The following is a 20,953-nucleotide window of genomic DNA, read 5'->3' on the forward strand; positions in this document are numbered from 1 at the left end:
TACTGGACCCACTCTATAACATGTGTAAAATAATATTGATTTGGATTACTAATTTTTAATTGTAAATACAACAGATGAGGGAAAAAAACTTAAGGTTTTGACATCACAGACATCATCACAGCAAACAGGTTATTTCTTCAGTATTAGCATTATAACCTACACATCTGTATGAATGCTGCATTTTAGATGCAGTGCACACACAACTTGATGCAAATCAGACATTTATGGAAACAGTAATATGTTGGTATCAGTATTCTCCTTTTTAAGTAAAACTGTATTGTGGGATTATATTTAAGAGGATCAATGTAGAAAAAACATAAAGGCAATGTTATTCAATACATATCTGCCTTTGCTAGACTTAATCATGCTCATATGACATGCTGGCATATCATGTCCAGATTAATTATTTTTTTTTTTTACTGTTGGCTACGTGTTGTTGAACAGCCTGTACTTAGGAGTTTAGAGTTTAACGCGATTAAATCCCAATTAAATTACTAGGCTATTTCTCATTTGTTCAGTAGTCTGACACCAGAAACAGGCAGATATGTAAATGAGAAAAATTCTCATTTTTTATAATCATGAAGTCCTCCTGACAAAAACAATAAGCTAACAAAGGTTAATGACAGCAGCTGTAGTTATTAGTGTGTGTCATGGTTGCATCATTAGCTCATATCAGTGGGAAGCTGGATCTCCATTGCAAAAGTAAGAAGACTTAAACTTTGGAAATAATGAGATAAAGTGAAATAATTCCTCCAGCCAGCCCAGAGATCTTTCCTTCTCTGTTTGTGCTGACGTGCCTTGGCAGTTTTTCATCATGAATAAACAATGTCAAATATTTGCCAGACTATTAAATCAAATTATGGGACATCAAGTACAGCATATACTGGATTTAGGACAGTTAAAACTAAGCAGTCAATCTGGAGTCTGGAGCAACCACACACCAAACAGGGAAATGCAACAGCACAGTTTAGCCCATTACAGACAACACATTCAACAGTAAAGTGGCAAAATCATCTAAATGTTTACTGACAATGCATTTGTTTTCTGCCATATGATTCAGTCTTGCAGTAATCTACAAGATCCAGTTGTAGCGACTACTGAATTATTAAACTTTTGTATGGTTATGTTTAGGCACTGGCATCACTTTGGTCAAAGTCGGGTGGGTGGGGTGGTAGGGGTGTGACACTTTGAAGTGCTGCTAACGTACTGCCCTCCTGAAAAATCAAACATTAGTGAGTAACATGAGTAGTAATGTAATAAAATACATAATTTAATAAATGTATAGATTTAAATGTGAAATTAACAAACTACATTACATTTACTGATCCCAATAATGCTATGTTATTTCATCATTTTGGGGGGTCAACTTATTTACTGTGTTACAAGAGGTTTGATCGAAGGGTTGATATGTCATTTGTCTCTGTCTCCGCTCAGTAGAGAGACTGAGGTAAGCTTGGGGCCTTGGGATGCGTGAAGATGGCTGCTAAAAGATAAGCTTGCTATCTAGCCTCTGGAAGAGCACATTCAGGAATTGGCTGGCGGGTGTGGACCACGCAGCTTCACTATGAGGAGGGCTGCATGCAGTCTGTGGGCTCAGGCTAACTACTGAGAGTCATTAAATACAGTACCTCCAAACTGTAGGCTTGCTGCTTAAACAATTTTTTTTTTTTCTTTCTCTGTATTAAATACAGAATATTTGAACATGTTTTTTGGTGTGGAAGCTTTTTAAATTGTTGGAAGGCACCTCTGACATAGATTGTCTGTGTAACAAAGAGTAATGTAATGAGTATTATAATAAACTACTTCGGATCTTATCCTTAATGTACAGACAGTCCTACCACTGAGTGTCTTCAGAGCCAAACGGAGGAATGCTCTTGATTGGCCAAGGCGGTTTGGCCTCAGTCCAAGTCAGCATGTGTTTCATGTGCTGAAAACCAGACTGAAGGTGTAAAGCTACTCAAACAAGCAAGAACGGAGGATGGCTGTAGTACACGCCTGGCAGAGCATCATCAAATACTGGCCATACATATCCACAAACATGCAAAGGCATACACATTTCCTCCCCCCCGAGAGTCTTTCAGTTCATACTGTGCCACTGGCTGATTCTCAGTAGCTCCATGTGATCAATTAGGAGTCAAATGATTACTCATTGCCCTGCTGATACTGAGAAAGGGGGCTAGAGCTATACATTGTCAATAACCAAAGGCATCTACATCTTCCTCTAAACGTATTGAAAATCAAGTATTTAATCCTACAATTATATGACAGATTTGAATCTTTTATTGTCTGTTTAGAAACTCAGTCTTTGGAGGTTCTGATATTATGGAAAATATTGTGTCTGTCTGGGGTCAGGCATATACAGCAAATTAAGCTCTTTTGGCAGAGTGCCTCATTTCAAATGCCAAGGATATAAAGGTCACAAAAGAAAATAATTCTTTTAAAGAGCCCTTCATGTTAAGACCACAGTGCCTTTCCAAAGGCTGTGGCTGTGATGTTAGTAAACTGTTGTTTACCCCAATGCACTTTATCTGCCTGCATTTTAGCCATTCACTTTGTTGCCATGAAACTATTGTTGCGTACTAGAGATGACGCACATTGTTCATGACAAGTAGCAAGGTAAGTAGTGCTGCTACACATCCGGAATTTGTCCAAGAATTTTTTGCTTTTGAGATATGAACACAGAGTTGCATACAATCAGCACATGTCCTCGAATCAAGCTGAGATATGGGGAAAATGGCTTGTCAGCAATACTTTAACACGACTGGAATAACATTGCTTTCTGTCCGTTATTCAAGTCAAGCCCCCACATCACTGTGCCCAGACATTTCATAATCCAAATATCCTCAAGCTTTAAGCATGACAACAATAATGACTTCACCGTGGACAGGCAAATGAGTTCAGTTTCCATGAGTTCTTGATTCTTTAGCTAACACAAACACACACACACAGGTACACAAGCAGAATAAATGAATTATTCATGCCTTTTACACTTAGTATTTATTCTTCTCCACCAGTGACACAGCTCATGAGCTCAGAGATTAATGTTAACAACTTCTGGCAACATCATCTCTGTCATGGTTTGTTTTTGTGAACTGCTCGTCTATGAATTTTGTAGAAGTTAACTCTACTTTAGCTACTAGGACAAAGTTAACAATTTTTGTCTTACAAAAGCAAAGACTATTAATTACATTTTTGAATATGTTGTTAAACTTTCAGTTTATGCAAATGTTACTCAAACTAAACCTAAATTGTAATAATCACTGCTGGTGTTCATTGTGTATTTGAAAGACAGAAATCTCAAATATTCTCAAGCTGTAAATTTTCTCTACACTGTTGTGAAAGTAAGGGGAAACATATTCTTTTATACATGTGCAGATGAATTGTGTTGACGTATAAGACAATCTGTCAAAAGGCTAGTTGTTACTTACCTACAGGCAAAGTAGCAGCACAGTGCAGTGAGTGAAAGCTTTTGTTGTCTCCGCTGTTTCTGACATTTTGGCTCAGGTTCAGATTTATCCAAAATGATTTTGCACCGTCATCATGCTCGTGATTAGATTAGAGATTTATGTTTGAAAATAATAAGGTTAGGGTTGAGAAATGTAGTGCATACACGTCATTGCAATTGAGGATTCACCGCGAAAGCGTCTGACACTGTTATGAAGCCATTACGGGAAGTCTGCATTGGCGTTGCCTCAGGTCAGACATCAGGATGCTACTTTGATCATCATAACCCTAAATTAGGAAAATGAAAGTGTTATTTCTTAAGGATATGAGAAATCCCTCTATATAGAAGTTGAAGGAGCTTCCCCTGCTGATAGATTATCTGTTATTTTCTTTTAGGAATTCATTATTCCTCACAAAGTGGCAGTGGCTCAGATTAACATGATTATCATAATGAACATAGCTGCTGAAATTCCCCCTAGAAGCCTCTCATTTTGTATTAAATAGAGGTATTAGTTTGGCCCAACTGATTCCTCCTCAGTCACTTCTCAAAGTAGGCAAATACCAACATGATTTTTAATTAACGTGTCCTAATATCTAAAAGCTTGCTACTGCCCCCTAAAGGTTGCAGTCTTCTTAAACCGACAGCGCAAAAGTGATTAACATAATGAATAGAAATTTTTTACTTTACCTAGAATTACCAGTAGTAGGGCTCAAAATTTAATGTTTGTCCTCATGGTGTGGCAAAGAACTACAGTCCATGAATTGTTTGAAATGGAAAAGGTCCCTCCTCCGGAGAGCATGAAAAATACTTTGCCTGATTAGCATCAACATTTTAGCATTTTCATTGTGACCGGTTTAGCATGCTGTCATTAGCCTTTAGCTGAAAGCACTGCTGTGTCTAAGTACAACCCCAGAGAGCTGCTGGCATCACTGTAGACTGTTAGTCTTGTTTTTATAAACGCAATGAAAACAAATTGGGTGTTAGACAATTTGGTAATATTGTGAGTAGAACAGCAAAACTAGCTTTTTTTTCCCCCAGAAGTCCAGATCATGTCTAGTCACATCTTGTATGTATGATTTTACAGACAAAAAGAGAGAGCATTCACCTTTGAAGCTGACCCTCTTTACCACACTAGTTATTTCTTATGATTCTCTTGCTGGAAATTATATTTCAAGTATGAAGCTCATAATCAGTACAGTTACAAAACAAATATGAGATTGCTTGCAGCAGTACCAGTAATAGATGTGCAGAATTTAGACAAGATGGGAATGTGTTATTTGGATTAATAGTTTTTATTGTAAAGTAAGACATTGATAAATATTGATGCAGTACTTAAATGTTTCCCACTTTGCCTGAATAAGCATATCACACTATAACCGTTTTTAGCTTACCAGGGGAACATCTGCCTTCCACTGAAGGTGTTATCATTAAACTGGTATTTAAGTGTGCTTGCCCATTTCATCTTTGGACATTATTCATTTATGAAACCATTACTGAGACCGCACAGTTTTTATCTAAAATAATTAGAGATATATACATTGGGAATTACCTAATACAACAGGGAATTACCACAGTTTATCTGCATTTACTCCTTCTATCTATCAGTCTGCTAATCTATCTGTCTGTCTGTAAATCAGCAAACCCTTCTTTATTTGCCTCTGATGTGTTTCCATTAACTTTGGGCATAACTGTGTCCTCTAAATTTTAACAATGAGACTTAGCTTTCCACAGTATATTATCTTACAGACCCTAAGCTTCCATATACATCCATAAATATAATACATAGAAAAATCTCTACTTGATGGCTATAACTAAATATACATTAATATATAATGAAATTTCTTTTTAGAAGTACAAGGTTATCATCACATTTGTTGAAACACTGAATCTAGAAATGCAGTTATGATATACAGTATTTTACCTTTCAATGCATTACGTTAGTAATGGTTTTGTATATGTTTGCTCATCTTACTGCTCATCATTGCAAGTAGTCTCTAGGGAGTTGTAATTACCATCGGATAGTATAGCTGTCAGAGGATGCATTACATGAAATAGTGTACTATCCTGTATATCCGACTTTGAGCGATCATCCAACATAGTACAGTAGTGTGGGAATTGACAGGAATTCTGAGCACTTCAGCCGTTGAGAGACCATCTGTGTACAACTGCATGACAGATCAGAGCCACTGAATATTCATGCACCATCCTTCCCCTTATCACATTAGATTAGAACTCATGTGGAGAGAAAGCAAGGGGACAGGCTGACAACACTAACATTGTCAGAGACCCTTACAGCTGTGTGTTAAATAGCAACTTTGCCAAATGGACCTGTGCTATGGTGTGGCACTGGGTTGGATGTTCTGTTACAGTGTCCCTTTTTCTGTAGTAAATGAAATTTTCCTGTGTATTTTGAAACTTAAAACAGTCCCACTTTACTTTAACCCCCCCATGCCAACCTCATTTAGAATTAACCATATAATCAGTATACAGATATTTAATAAATGGTATATTAAACACTATAATTTAGTTGTAAGCAGATATAAGTATTGATTTAAAGTGTCAACAATTATAACTTCTCTTATGAAGAAATATTTAATATTCTTACACCTGTGTTTTAATGTCATTCATTATCTGTCCACTTATGAGTGTCCACAGGAGTTCCTGTTGTTTACAAACACATTAAGAAACACTTACATCTACTTACAACTCCATTATAGTGTTATTTTATTGAATAGCAAATGTTGATATACTGATAATAAATTTATAAATATGGCAGTTATGGTAAAGTGTTAGCCTTTTGACGGTCAAACAATAAGATCTACCACTTACCTGAGTTTGATTCCAAATTTGTAAGATGTATTAACTGTTTTGCAGTGTTAAAATTTTTTACCTTTTTTCATTAGTTTCCAGTATATTATATAAAAAAATATAGAGAGACAGAGAGAGACAAAACATTATCAAAAAGTCCATCCCAAAAGGAGCTGGAAGAGAGAGGGAAATGAAACAAGTGATGCTTTAAACACTTTCTGGAGCATGGCAGATGATGCTGCCAGTTTGCTCATGTATGAAATATGAACTCTGAGACAAGGTCACTTATATTTGACTTACCTAAATGTGGCATAAAAATAGTTTGAATCACTGGGGCTTGAAGAGACAGCCAAGAAATATTCATTAAAAAAGAAGAACTCCTGTCACCCTTTTAAGGCATTAAAATGCTTGGGAGGAGAAACTAATATGAGTCATTATTGTGTCAATACAGAAGCATACCTACTTGTCCACATATCCTCTCTGTAAATCAGCACGGGATGACCGTCATCTTTGTAATAGCCACATTAATTGTGGCATCTCTTAACTTACAAAGTAGAAATGGATACAGTGATTAACTAATTGCCCAGTCAAGATGGTGGGATGTGAGTTCTTATGGCTGGGAGAACACCAGAGATTGTTACAGATCCCATCACGTGTGTTATAAATCTTCCTATTAAGTGGCTGCAGCGGCACATTGGTAATTGACATCAGTGTAGTTAAGGTGGAGATGTGACACATTTACAGTGGTGGTGCAGTGGTCAGCTGTGTTTTATGGGCTCTTGTGGCTGCCACAGGAATGAGGGTCACCTATGTGCCTCATGAATCCTTAAACAGCTGCTCTCTGCTGGCAGAGAGAGTCGCGCAGTTTGTTATAGGACTTCACCAGTGCGGCAGCAGAGCGGTGTGGTGAACATCTGTTTTGTGTAAAGAACAATGCTGTGAAGTATAAATACATTTGCATATGTATAAGTTCTACCTCCTCCTATCAAAGAGGTCATATAGTATCAGCACTTTGAGAAGGTACTCAAATAATGGAAAAAAAATGTGTATACCTTCAAAAAATACAAATGATAATGACAATGGAATTCTTTGTCACATATGGTCTTTTGGTCTCCCTCTGTAAGTTTTACTCCACATGCTGAAAAAAGTATTACTATATAAAACTCATTTGGCTTTGCACTAAACTGATACAGTACAATTTACTAATGTCTAAATAAATAGATTTTCAGATTTTTGACACTGTATCTTTTCTCTTTTTCAGGTGCACAGGAGGTGGTGATCAGATGTCCCCTCAATCACATACAGTGTATAGGGACAAAAAAATGTATTCATTTTAACAAACTTTGCAATGGGGCTAGAGACTGTGAAGACGGCTACGATGAAGGAGTCCACTGTAGAGGTAAGAGTTAAATATGTTTTCATATCCTGATTCGTTTTGCCTTTGGTATGAATACATAAATTAAGTATTTTTATTAGTATGGTAATTGATTACATCACACTCATTTTATTTGGATTATAAAGATTGTGAAATTTATTTTATCCTTTAAATCTGTTTTGAATTTGTAAAATATACAGCCATGGAAAAATGTTTTGCTTTTATTTCCTGCTAATATGCTTTGCATAAGAGGTTCGATATTCAAAACCATTATTCAGTCAAGTAAAGCTAAAGTTGGGTTTTCCATTATTGTAGGGGAGTTTAAGGTTCATTTTCAAATGCACACAGATGAACACTGTTACCTCTAAATTCATCCCTTAATAGTTGATGTTTGGTAAGGAAAATGAGATATAGTGGCTTGAGCTGGCACTTTCTAACTTTTGCGGTTAAACTGGTTGCCAAGGTGACTTCTCGTCATCATTGCTGTCAGAGCAGGCAAGAGACACAGCAGGACAGTAGCACCAGGTGTTGTGTTGTACACAAGTTTTTGTTGTTGCTCGCATTCTTAGCAGCTATAGCAAGCTGCTATGGACACCTGGTTTCTGTGATAAGGCAGCATCTGCCTCGTGATTGCTGTAGTCTTGGCACAACATTAGCACCTGTCTGGCAGGAACCACAACCTTTTTTGACCTGAAAGACAGTTGAAGTCGTGCTGGGCTTTGTCTCTTTTTGAGTGCTAGGTGCAAGGAAATGATAGTCTCTGATTCAAAGCTGAAGAGTCCAAAAGCATGTTTGGAGGCACAGAGCAGCAAACTTTTGTTCCAGTGTTTCACTCTAATGCTTGCGTTGAAGAATTTACTCGGTAGGGTGCCTGTGACGAGATAAATGGAAGTAAATCAATATTGATTGAGGTGGGAAGACATTGTTACAGTGTACAATGGAGCTGTTTTGCTTTAAAAGTTGCTATTAAAGTTTATAGATCACCTCACATGGTTACACCTAGCATAAATCAAGTGTTTACATAACCTGTTTTAGGGCTAAATAGAGGCCTGGGGTTCAGAGAAACTAATGTAACTGCAGTAGTATAAATTTGATTCCCCGCTCTGACTACTTCCCGGATCTGCTGATTTGTTTGAGCTACACAGTGATCTTCAGGGTTAATACTTGAGGTCCTATTCATTCAGCTTAACAGCAAAGCAGAATAATAGGTCTGCAAGCATGGTTCAAATACATACTGCGTTCATGTCATGTCAGGTTTAATAAAAATGTAAAATGCCACCTGGGAGAACGCTCGAGTCAGCCCCGGTAAACCACACAAGCATTTTTTGCAGGCTCAGATGTCTCCCATTATTTGTGCTATATTGCAAAAGTGTGTCATGACAGGCAGGAAGATGGCAGGTAATCTACCGATGCTGGAAAGGCAAGGTGATAAAAATCAAAATGATCAGGTACTGAATTCAACTTTATATAAAGTATGTTCATGCAAAGGAGTCCTTTACACTTACAGCTTGAGATAATAGATAACAATACATTAAAATTGCTTGCAACTTGTTAGTTACCGTCTCTGTTTCAGACCCCCAAAAGGAAACAGATTAGACACTATTCTAATATACTGCTGGCACACAATTAAAATATAATAGCAGTAAGCCTCACCATGCTGTATCTGGCTGGTAGCACTAATGTCACTTCATTTGCCACAGTGTCCCAAGAAAGTAAAAGAAACTTGGAAACAGAAGGTTGGACAGAGGTTCGTTTGTTTGTTTGTTTGTTTGTTTGTTTGTTTTTAATTTACTGGAATTCGGTTCTTTTAAATGTTTCCTCTGGTTGAATATGATGTGTGCTTGGTTGTGCTTTTTTGTATTTTGGAGGCAAAGCAGCAGCACAAAGTCTTCCTGGAATCTTCTCCATGGGTACAATGCATCAGTGCAACTTGCAACTCCTGAGTAAAGTAAGAAAGACAAAGTACAGAAAGAATACAAAAATAATAAGGCTTCAGTTGCACAAAACCTTACTTTTTTTGTTATATCTCAAAGACCCATGAGTAAAATAAAATAATCCAAACGTTTTGGGCTCTTTTAAATTAAAACATCTTAATATAAAAAAATATAAATAATTGTACAATTGTGTAATTATATTATTGTCCATCAGAAATAAAATTCAGGTATCTCAAAAGCTTCTGTATGCTGTACTACTTAGTCATTGGTATAAACATTTGATGTTTTTCACAAGTGAATCTGAAGTTTAAAGTGATTTCACAGACCACGGTTTCAAGACCTCCCTCCACTTAAAGTTATTTTTTTCTCTAATTGAAAATGCAACAAGTTAAATGAAGGATAGAGCCACAGTTGAAATACCAATAAATCCAGATGCACGTATGCTCTTATTCATCAGCCTAATTTGGACTGCTTTGCATTTTAAATGTTTTGTTCAAAGTGTCTAGATCAGAATGTCAGGTATTTTATAGCATACGGCTACCAAACAGGAGATCTACTGCATATTTCACTCTTTCGTTTCAGTGAGGAAACGTTATGTTGCACAGCAGTATTCACCATTAACAATAGAAATTGGGCTTCAAATCCTTTGCAGAATCCATTTTAAATATTTCCAATGTAAATTAATCATGTTTTTTATTGTTAATTATTTTGGATACACCTACACATCAACTTTCTATAGCCTCCAATCAAGGTGCACTTTACAAACTTAAATTTCCTCATCAAGTGGTGCATTGTAGTAAATCTAACATTCACATTTTGCCTACTACAACTTAAACTTAAATCTAAATTTTTGTCACACTAAACTATCTTTTACCTTCACAAAAAACAATATTTTCGGCTCCTTAAGATGTTTAGTGCCATGCACAAATGCAATTCTACTTTTATTCCACTCAAATGGAGCATTTTTAAAAACGCTCTTTATATTTATCGCAGCCGTAACTCCAGCCCCATCTGCTTTTGTATTCACTTCCCGTTGAGTCATGGTCAGTCCTGTTAAGTAACCTTGCTAAGGCCTTGCATAGAATTTAAGGATTTTTACTTTTTTAAATCAATGATCCCTCTGTGTTGGCCTTGTCGTCATTGTCTGGCCTCTTACATTACTGTGGTGGGTTTCAGTCTGGGTTCAACATTGTTTTCACCTTGTGAATTCTAGACATCCTTTTTTTTTTTTTTTTTTCATCTGTGTGATGTCATTTCACACATCCCTTGTCAGTGGATGGGTAACATAGCACCTCTGTGTTCTGAATTCCTTTAAAAGGCACTATCTGATGTGTAAGAATGTGTGATCTGTATGCTAACAATCCAAATCGTAATGCGATGCTGCAGTCAGTTGTTTCACAACTACCTAGCCTGAAGCAGTACAAAGATTTGTTCTCTCTCAAAGAATAAATTAATCTTGAATAAAATATGAATTTCTTTTCTTTCTTTAGATTTCTGACTTCCTGTTAATGATAATACACAATGGTGTGTTTAAGTTTGTTTGGTGCCAGCCCTCTACTTAAGTTCACACAGGGACACATACTGAACAGTGTATGCTTAGTCCCACATGGACAGACTGAACTCATTGGGAAGCAGGAGAAATTGAGGTCACCAAAGACAAGTTTTAGGTAACCAGCTGGGTCTCTTATAAAACTTTTTTTTCCCTCCCTTTCCTGCCCACCTCTTATGAATATACATGCTGAACATCCCAAGAGGCCTTGATATGAAGGTGCCCAGATGGAAAACCACCAAACTCTTTTCGTTCACCTTCGGCACACTTGCTCATTCTTAAAAGCACGCTCATGGCTGTGCGGTGGGATCTCTGAAGTCTCCACAGCGTGCATTGAGTAAGACAAATGTCAGACTTAAATAAACACAATTCAACTTCAGACTTCATATGTTATCTTTAGGGCAGTCCCAGAAAGTGAACACAAACAAATTTCTTCCAAATGAATACTCTGGGGAAAAAAAGCAACAGCCTGGAGCTGCTTAGACACTGAATTTGGAGATTCTGTCAACCCACATGGCTTGGCTTTAGGTCTCTCCTAGATTTAAAAATGAAAGCTTAATTCTGATGCCAGGCTTAATGCATGTCTGTTCAAACAGTTTACTCAATATTTCCATATTAAAGTGGCGCTATCAGTTCGAAAACAGATCATGTACCGTTATCCTATTTGGGAAAAGATTCTGGTTTATACCACAGTCACCAAAGAAATATTGGTTTTTGTTGTGGGAATAAACCATGATGACAAAGTAATTGACAGAAATAGAAATATTTGTCAGTACTAAGTTCTTGCGTGTGCACTTTTCTTTTTGAAGCAGTAATGGAATCTTTCTCGAGACTTTAAAATGATAGCACATTTTTCAGCAGTGTTATCAAAAATCACTGATAAATGATGCCAACTCAACACCATCATGTTGCTGTCTTAAAGTTGGTCAGCTTTGCAGCCTTGACTATACTGTATAGTGCAGGAAATTAACTGAATGATAAAATCCAGTGATAGTCTGCTCTACTCTTCATTTACTATTCATCTACAGCAAATTGCTTTTAGTCTCAGTTACTGTATGATAATTGCCTTCAAATTATGACATTTGATCAAATTTAGATCCTCATTCCGTTTTTTTTTAACTTATTTTAAATATCTGAACTCCATTTATTGAATTTCAATCTGATTGCATTTTCTAACTTCCTGACTTTCCCCTAGTAGTTACTGTATATTATGATAGTGGTGATGGATGGACTGCAACCATTTTCGCTAAGATTGTGTAATTTTTCTAAAAACAAAAAGTTGTGCCATCAGAATATGCCATATATGCCATATAAATATGCTATTTCCACATGAGAGATTTTACAAATTGGCTTTAATTACTGGTATGTTGACATTAGTATGTCATAACTGACACTTTTCTATGCATATTGTGCCTACACAAAGAATAAATAATGCGATTTTTGTGTGAATGCCCAGAAAGATCATCAGGACTGACTTTTATGATTCAGATACATGTGATAAAACACAAAAGCCTGGGCTCAGTTTTCATGGCAGCAGGGTTATGAGATTGTTTTCAATACAGTTCTTTGCCAATTTATATGGTATTTTTGTGCCCTTCTCAGTGCACATTAGGGCTGTCACTTTTTCAAAAGCACATTGGTCATTTGAATTAATTTCGAATGCAGTTCATATAACAGATTCAAACAGCTCATTACAGTTCGAATATATATTTCCACACATCTGAACAAAATTTTGAATAAAAAGTGAGAGCCCTAGTGCACATGGTGCAATTAAATGGGAGTTGCATGTGTATTGTAGCACTCTCAACCAATATTACTCATAGGAAGAAATACCAGAAATACAATCTCCAACTGTAATTGCATTTGCTGTGTGCAATCTCTAGAGTGAGAACATATGTCAGTGTCATGGAACTACAGATATGTCTGTGCCTTCTCATGTTAAGAGAGTTCCTGTGCAATGTGTGTATGTATGCCTATATGATTGTTTATGTATGTATGCCTTTGTCTTTGTATTTTTTATTATTTTTTAACTGCGTGTGCGTGCATGTGTGTGTGTATATATGTGTGTGTGTGTATGTATTATTTTATATTCAAGCACAAAGCTTGAATCAACAAGCATTATTATTGATTTAAAATGACACGTAATACTACTGGGTTGTCCCCATCTTCTTTTTATTTTTGCAATTAATTCAATTCATTGTTATTGTAGTTCTAAGTGACTGAATGTTTAAGTCAAATAACTGACTAGACACGGGTGAGCAGTTAGACAAGTAAAAGGTGACTGCAGGCACACAGTGCGCATCTTTTACTTCTGCTGACATTTAGACAACACATCTCTAAGTACTCTTGATATTTTTATCCCTGATTAAGCTCGACCCACACAAATACATTCATCATTAACAACCTCATTTAATAATAAATCGTGATTACTTTTCTCATGCAATAATAGCTTGCGATTACTTTACTTATTTAATAATAGCTCGCGATTACTATACACACAGAAAGCAGCTCTATTTCAGTATCATAAATGGCACACAAGAAATACATGTCATGCTTTGTTAACCTCCCAGGCTTAAAAGAATGAGGCCTGTGAAACTAGTTCAGACAGGTAGTTACTCTGCAAAATTCACACAAAACACTTGACTCAAACACTTTATATACATATCTAGAGCCCTATTTTAATATAGTGTTCTGTTTAAGGTTTTATACATGTAGCTTACTCACTGCACAGAATACAACCATAGCCATTTCTTCCCTATGTAGGCTCTGATTTGTTGCTCTCTGATCTTTCTCCTCTCTAAATTGTGCTAAATTTTCAAGCTTGTTCTCTCAGGGAAAAATGGTCAGTGTTCTGTATCAACTATTTATTATCTACCCTTGTCTAAATTTCAGTCTTGTGAGTTTTGTAAATGAACTATAATTGTCTCCATTTGCTAGTACAGTTGTTAAAAGATGGGGTTTTTAACCCTATCTTTCCCACTGGTCAAGTCAGGCTTACACATACGACCGCATGAAACAGACTTTCCAGCTCCCTGTGCTATACGGTACGTCAGCTCACTTTGACAGATGGTGTGATTGAAGGTCTGTTGGCTTGTTATGTTGCTGTGAGCATCAGGCTGATAAGGGCACGTGTTTAAAAATGAGACAAGACACAAAAGGGGACAAAAAATTTGATGCACATCTACAACTTGAAACAGGACTGATAAGCTGAAGAATAGGGGTCTAAGTGATTTCGGTTCAACTTTCAAAAGAAGGGGGGGGGGGAATAGAAAGTCTAATTTTTTATAGGCAAAGAGTTACAGCGGTTGAAAAACGTTTCCTTCTCCGCATCCTTTCAAAAACTTTCTGACGCCACATACCTGTGCATCAACAAGGAACTGTGGTATATCAGATTTTAATCATGTAGAAAAAAACATACTGTAAGTTGGCGATAGATCTTATTGTTATATACGATGTAGACCATCTGCAATATTGGTCAGAAGAATTGCAATTAAAAATGTTCCTAAATTCATACAGTCCTATTGAAAGCTCATCGTTACTGGCAGTTAGACCAAAACTCAGATTTCACTGATTATAGTAGCTGGATCCTTGTAATGTAATGAGCTATAAGATCATTTCTTCATGTATTTAATCCATTGTAACTGTTGACTGCAACTATTCAATCCACTGTTTGCTTTATTTTCAAGTGGCCTTGGTTATCCTGAAAAAAAGTGCAATATATCCATATTTGAACTTCCCTGAGAGGCAGATAAGTGGATCTTGTAAAGAAATGCATTTCTGAGCTGGAATATATACAGTTAGAAACAATTTCAGCTGTTTCTTAGAAGTCACCAACACAGATGGGATTGCACTCATCTCTTAGATTTCGAGATACTTTAACTGCAATGTTAGTGATCTCCCCAAAAATCAGAGTCTTATAGATGACCACACAAAAATTGCCACAAATTGCTTTCTATAGAGTATATTTGCTTGTGATTACATACAGTATTTGATTTCGCTTTCATTGTCACCCTGTGCCAATCTCACTCATGCCAACAGAAAATCATCAGCAAAAGTAATCCTCTGAATGTTGTTGAATGTTACAGTGATGAGGTGCAGCAGCCTCTCCCAGCACTCTGCTTTGACAGGCTCTCTAATATATTTGATCCCAAAATATATGGATCTGCTTCTCCCATGTAAGGGTAATCTGGACTTTTATACAGCAATGATTTCCATGTCATAGCACAGCTTGTCAAAGGCAATGTGTTTGCCCTCTGCAGAGAACACCGATTTAAACTATTTGAGGATTTGAATTATAGTTGTCTGCCAGCTGAGAGTGCTGGCTGAAAAGTAACAGAAAAAAATCTCATTACTGATTTGGAAGTAAGAAAGTATTGTCTCCTGGTTCATCTTCTATGGCAAACACAAACAATAATTGTATTTTCTAATACCTGACTCTAACTGATAATAAAAATAATACAGAAAACAATAGTATATGCTTTTATTTATTTTCTTCTGATAAAGCCTCTGAAAAATAGACAATGTCAAATATATACCTTCCCTCCCATCCTTTGTTCTGAAAAGTATTCAATTTTCTCACTTGATTAACTTTTCATGACGACCTCTCAAACAAACAAACACAGGGTGAAGTAGGCTGTGATAAGTGATGCTCTTGTGATGCTCAGCTCAATATTTTTTTTTAGCGTTTCTCAGTAGGTTGAAAATGCATTGCCATCCAGCCTTGTAGACTGTAACATATTAGCATATTTATTAAATTTTTGGCCCTCTAATGGATGGAACATTTGTAGTAAGTAGTCAAAGTGATTGCTTTCCTCCCGGTGCTACCCTGCAATGTGCTATGCTTTTAGTGCGTTACTCTACCTCAGTGCAGTCACTTTACTAGAGAATATGAAGTTGTATTTTTCAGTAGTATTTTATTTCTTATTTTAGCTTTCGATACAGAGGTATATCTAATGATTTCAAGGTTATTTCCAAGGCATTTGTCAAAGTATTACATGTATTAAAGTCATCTAATTTTAAATCCTGTGTCATTTTTTGCTATACTTTTTGAGAAGTTTAAGTTCCAAGTCTTGTAATCCTGGTAAAAAGACTTGGAAATGACTGGTTACAACTGACTGCCAGGCCTCACTACACACTAACAGAAACACAAACAACACAAACACGAACAACAGTAGACACTGGCAATCAATATTTCATGCATCTTACTTTGTTGTTCGACAGTGTGGAAAGATATTGTCACTCATATCATTACTTTCCCTAATATGAGGAAACAATCTGGTGTCATCAAATCCTATTACAGCGGATTTTATTCCTCAGAAGTGGTTAGAATTAAGATTTCATTGTTTGGTGGAAGATTTCTACACCCACACCCATGATGTTTCTTCCAATATTTAAGGGCATGTCAGATGCCTGGCAGTGCACCAGTTCTCAAATCCCTCAGCAAATTGTGCTTTGAGGGATTAACAACATTTACTGTCACATTTGAGCCCTAGTTTGAGCTACAGGATTACTTTTTTGAAAAGTACATGTATATGCACATGAAGCTCTCAATTTCTTGGGAAAATTATACCTTCTAGACCATCCGGACAGCTCCATGTCACATCAAAGCTGACACACTTAAGCTTCTCAGATACTATCTAAAGACTTGTCAATAAATTGTGTCACTGCAATCATAGTGAACATTTTATAGAAATAATATTTCCCTGCACACACTTCTGGAATGTTTGAACTCTAGAGAATATATGACCCAGTTTCATCGTTGTGGAATCAATCTTGTCTGTCTTGCCACCCAGAGGATACCAACCACAGCTAGAGACCTGGAGGATGGGTTAAGCTTCTAATTTATGGGTGGAAATTCCACTCATTAAAGGTCCTTGTGCCAGCCATGGCTGTGCCTTCTGTGTTGGGTTTGCATTTTAATTTGGTCCCACTTTAAATACAGGCTTTGACTGCAAACAGAGTTTTGGGGAAAGGCTGGCTATTCAGACAAAGGCCATAGCCATCCCTAAAGGAAAGCTATAATTGGGCCAGATGGGGCAATCTGACTGTTAGCCTTGGGATAGTCTTTTCTTGCTAATGGTGAGGCTTCTTGTTTGGCACTGTTCCTTTGCCAATACACACTCACCATTCATACTCTGCCATCTGTGTGGCTGAATGTGGAAGGTCTGAGAAACTTCTGCTCAAGTGGTCTGCTAGATGCGTCACTTTTTGTTTCAGTGATGCTGTGGAGTGAATTTTATGTTCCAAATAGGCAGAACTTCAATGTTACTGTATTTTTTCAATTATATGAACGTAGCAAAAACTTTAAAGTTGAACTGAAAATTTAATTAATCACACTTTTTGTGAAAACTAATACAAATTATGATACTGCAGCTATGATGAATATTTTTTCCATCCTTTCAAAAGAAGATAAATAGTTTTGGATGTATTTGTGGTAACAGTATGCATAGCTCCATTTGCACTGAGTTTATTTTTCTGGGAGATGTAGGGTGATTTTAAAACAACCTGGACTGGTCAGTGATTTTAATCTCGTCGATTGCATATAGTATGTGAGTATTTTTTCACCCCCATCCCAGTAATAATAACACCCGCAATTAACCACTGTTTTTCAGGGAACTTGCTGCTCCTCCTGTCATTGAAATCCCTTCTGGAACAACGTCCTTGTATTATAAAGTCAATCCTTGAGTGTTTCTCACAGGAGAAGGTGCTTGTCCTTCTGCCTCAGTCTTGTGCTAACTAAATGAAAAGTTTTCAGACTGACTTCAACAGTTAACACTATTTTTTTTTATCAGTGAGATAGCATTAGGTAATGGTCCATACTGCAGCAGATACTGTATGAGTCGGATGTGGGCATTCCCCATGGCAGCTGTTGACTGACAAAAAGAACAAATGTTGCTAGTGTTGTCAGCTTCCATGGTGCTATACTGGCTGAGGCAAATTATAGTCCTATACAGCCTACAAACATTGATACATGTTTTTTTCTTTTCCACTTTTTCAACAAGCCCAAAAAGCTCCTCTACAACATTAAAAATTTGGGAGGACCCATCGAGCTGATAAGTTTGTGTTCCATACGGAAAGTGGAAGCCAGCAAGCTAGGTCAACTATCTACCACTTAGAAAGTGAAAGCCTTGCTTGCTAATGTTAGCATTGGTTAGAGTCCTGTATGGGTGCAATTTTGCAAACTTGCACTGGATCTGTCCCCTGGATAAACTAATGTAAAAGGTGCTGTCACTGCAGAAAAAAAAAAAATATATATATATTTTTTGTGATTACAGTTTTTACCTAATAACAACACACGCCAGAACAAATACTGAGCTCAGTTTGATTTCAGTAGTTTTTTTTTCTATCATCTCATAGCACAAAGTTGCCAAAACTGAAAGAATTGATTAAGTAAAAAGACCTAAATGATTACTTGGCTTGACTCTGATTTTTGGGTGGGTATATTTTGTTATTTCATTGTATGTGATGATATATTTACCATTCTCTACATGCTGAAATTGTAGTGTCTGTGCTCTAAATTGGCCGTTCCCCCTCTCAAATATGAAAGCTTGACCTCATGTTTTTTTTGTTAATTTAAACCCACCATATGCTCTGCCAGAGATACAGTATATTGACATTGCAATTTTCAGATTACTGATAGATTTTGAGGGAATCATAACTTTCTCAAAACCCCTAACAACGAAGCAGCAGAACCTCCTCTGAGCTCCACATATCTTAACCATCCATTTTTTAAACCAGGCATAATGTGAAAACAAATGGAATTAATTATGTCAAATTGCTAGAATTATTCTGTTGATACATCTGATTATAGCAAATTACACTGCAGTATACTGCAAATTAGACTGTGCTTGCTGTTGTGAATGCATATGCATCTTTGCTTCAGACTGAGTAACATTTGACCGCATATTTCGGTGATTCAAATATTATACAAATCTGAGTTTCCTACATTGTGAAAGGATATTGGATGACAAGGCTCAAATTGTTGGGTGTTTTATATCTGTTTGTTCAGCAACTTATGAATATTTCTGCATGAGTTCTGAACTTCAGTAGTCACTTCTTTGAAGATGCAGTCATTATACTTTTAGGAGAAAATAATTGGGCAAATTAGTATGCTGTTTCTCAACTTTGTGCTTACAATTCATCATTCAAGTGCAGTCTTTCCTTGCCAATGTGTCTTTATAGCTTTATTATCCCTCACATTTGCAGGAGGCTGTATTGTAGACAGCATAAAAATCATTTATCAGAGATAAGTTTCAAGATGTATTTTTCATTAATGCCCACATTTACAATAATACTATGTACGAAAGATTATAAATGACAGACAGACAACAGAAATCTTTTGTAAAGTACAAAGAGAATCTCTCTTCAACGTACAGAGTAGCATATTTGCAGTCAATAGTATCAGTGCAGAGATAGCACCTAGATATGTGAAAAGCATCAAACAGGCTCAGTCGCAGATATACAATCCCTACAGCACTCAGTGTTTTCCAAGAGGGACAGCTGATCATCCGGTGTCTTTGAGCAGATATAAGGATTCATTTTGAATATATTTAGCCCGGCATGTAGTCGTTTTTGCTTACTGCTTCACAACAGGGAAGCATGCTAGTTAACATGCCATGCGATGAATAATAATACATAGGTCACATGGGGTCCATGCACAAGCTTGAGAATGAGTAAACAGAGATGGCTGGATCAGCAGCCAAGGGCTGACAATTTTTTGAAAAAGTACCTACTAACTCAAAATACTAAAAGCGTACAGTTTCAGAATGCAGCTTTCTTTTCGACCCCTACTGTAGAGCCACTGTAACAGCCAGTCAGTCACAAAAGCCATTGTTTTTCTTTGATTTGTTGACATACAGTACCTTCAAAGTCTGTGGCAGTCAGAAGGGGCAGAAAAAGTCTGTTTATAATGAACCATTCAAATGCTAATGCCACAGAAAGATAGCAGCCAGTGACAATGTATCCACCCAAGCACACGAATTTTACCATCATGTGGTTCTTTGTAGTTGGGTATAATTCTGGTTATTTTCAACCTGCAAATTTTTTACAGCTATCATGATGGCCGATTATATTCACTGTTTTGTCATTTCAATTTAAAGGTTTACATTGCTCCACTCCACCAGGAGTGCTGTTCTGAGGTCCACCCAAATATGTCCGCCACAATCACATTCCATATAGCCCAAACATAACCAAAACACATCCTCGTCTTCTGAATTAGTGTGATATGAATGTTTTGCTTTCCCAGCTTGTTGCTTATATTTACAGAAAATAAATGTAGTTAGGCTTATAATTCAGATTCTGCTTGATCCTATAGACAGAACAAACTCAAGATGAATTGAAGTGTGTGTTCTGATCTGGAGTTAATCAATTTCGTAGGAAAAAAATGTTTTCTAGTGGTTGTTTCTAATTTAGTTGACCCCTCTAAGATAGTTACTAGTTAAACGTGAGTAATTCAGAGCCGAACAATGCAAGAGAGATGCAGTGATTTTTATGTGATGTCATAATCAGCGCCACATTGTGTCAGGACATAAAAAATGTTTTAACAGTGAACCAACAGACTGTCACTTTCATTCTCAGAGGGTGAAACTTTAATGCTGTCTTGTTAAATTGAGCTGAAAATGCATTTTGAAATTGTGGGTAGAGCCGGAAAGTGACAATTGTGTGTATTTCTGAGTACTTTTATATTTTTGTACGCATGTAAAGTATACAGTATATGTTTCTTTTTGTGCATGGTGCTTCACCCTGTACATCTGAGAGATTTACTTTTTGTCATGTGGAAAATATGAAATACCTTTTTCCTGACTTTTTCCACATCTCTTAAAAGCAAAACAACTCTCCTCAAA

General features: G+C 36.7%; 1 protein-coding gene across 1 annotated transcript in view; it reads left to right on the plus strand.

The window, feature by feature from the left end:
• Positions 1-20,953, plus strand: part of lrp1bb (low density lipoprotein receptor-related protein 1Bb) — a 251,548-nt gene that overhangs the window by 80,808 nt on the left and 149,787 nt on the right. Inside the window, exon 3 of the mRNA XM_040148223.1 lies at positions 7,515-7,652. Coding sequence (XP_040004157.1) covers positions 7,515-7,652 — 138 coding nt within the window. The remainder of the gene's footprint in view (positions 1-7,514; positions 7,653-20,953) is intronic.

The sequence above is a fragment of the Xiphias gladius genome, chromosome 16, assembly GCF_016859285.1.
Source record: "Xiphias gladius isolate SHS-SW01 ecotype Sanya breed wild chromosome 16, ASM1685928v1, whole genome shotgun sequence".
In the NCBI taxonomy this organism is placed as follows: domain Eukaryota; kingdom Metazoa; phylum Chordata; class Actinopteri; order Istiophoriformes; family Xiphiidae; genus Xiphias; species Xiphias gladius.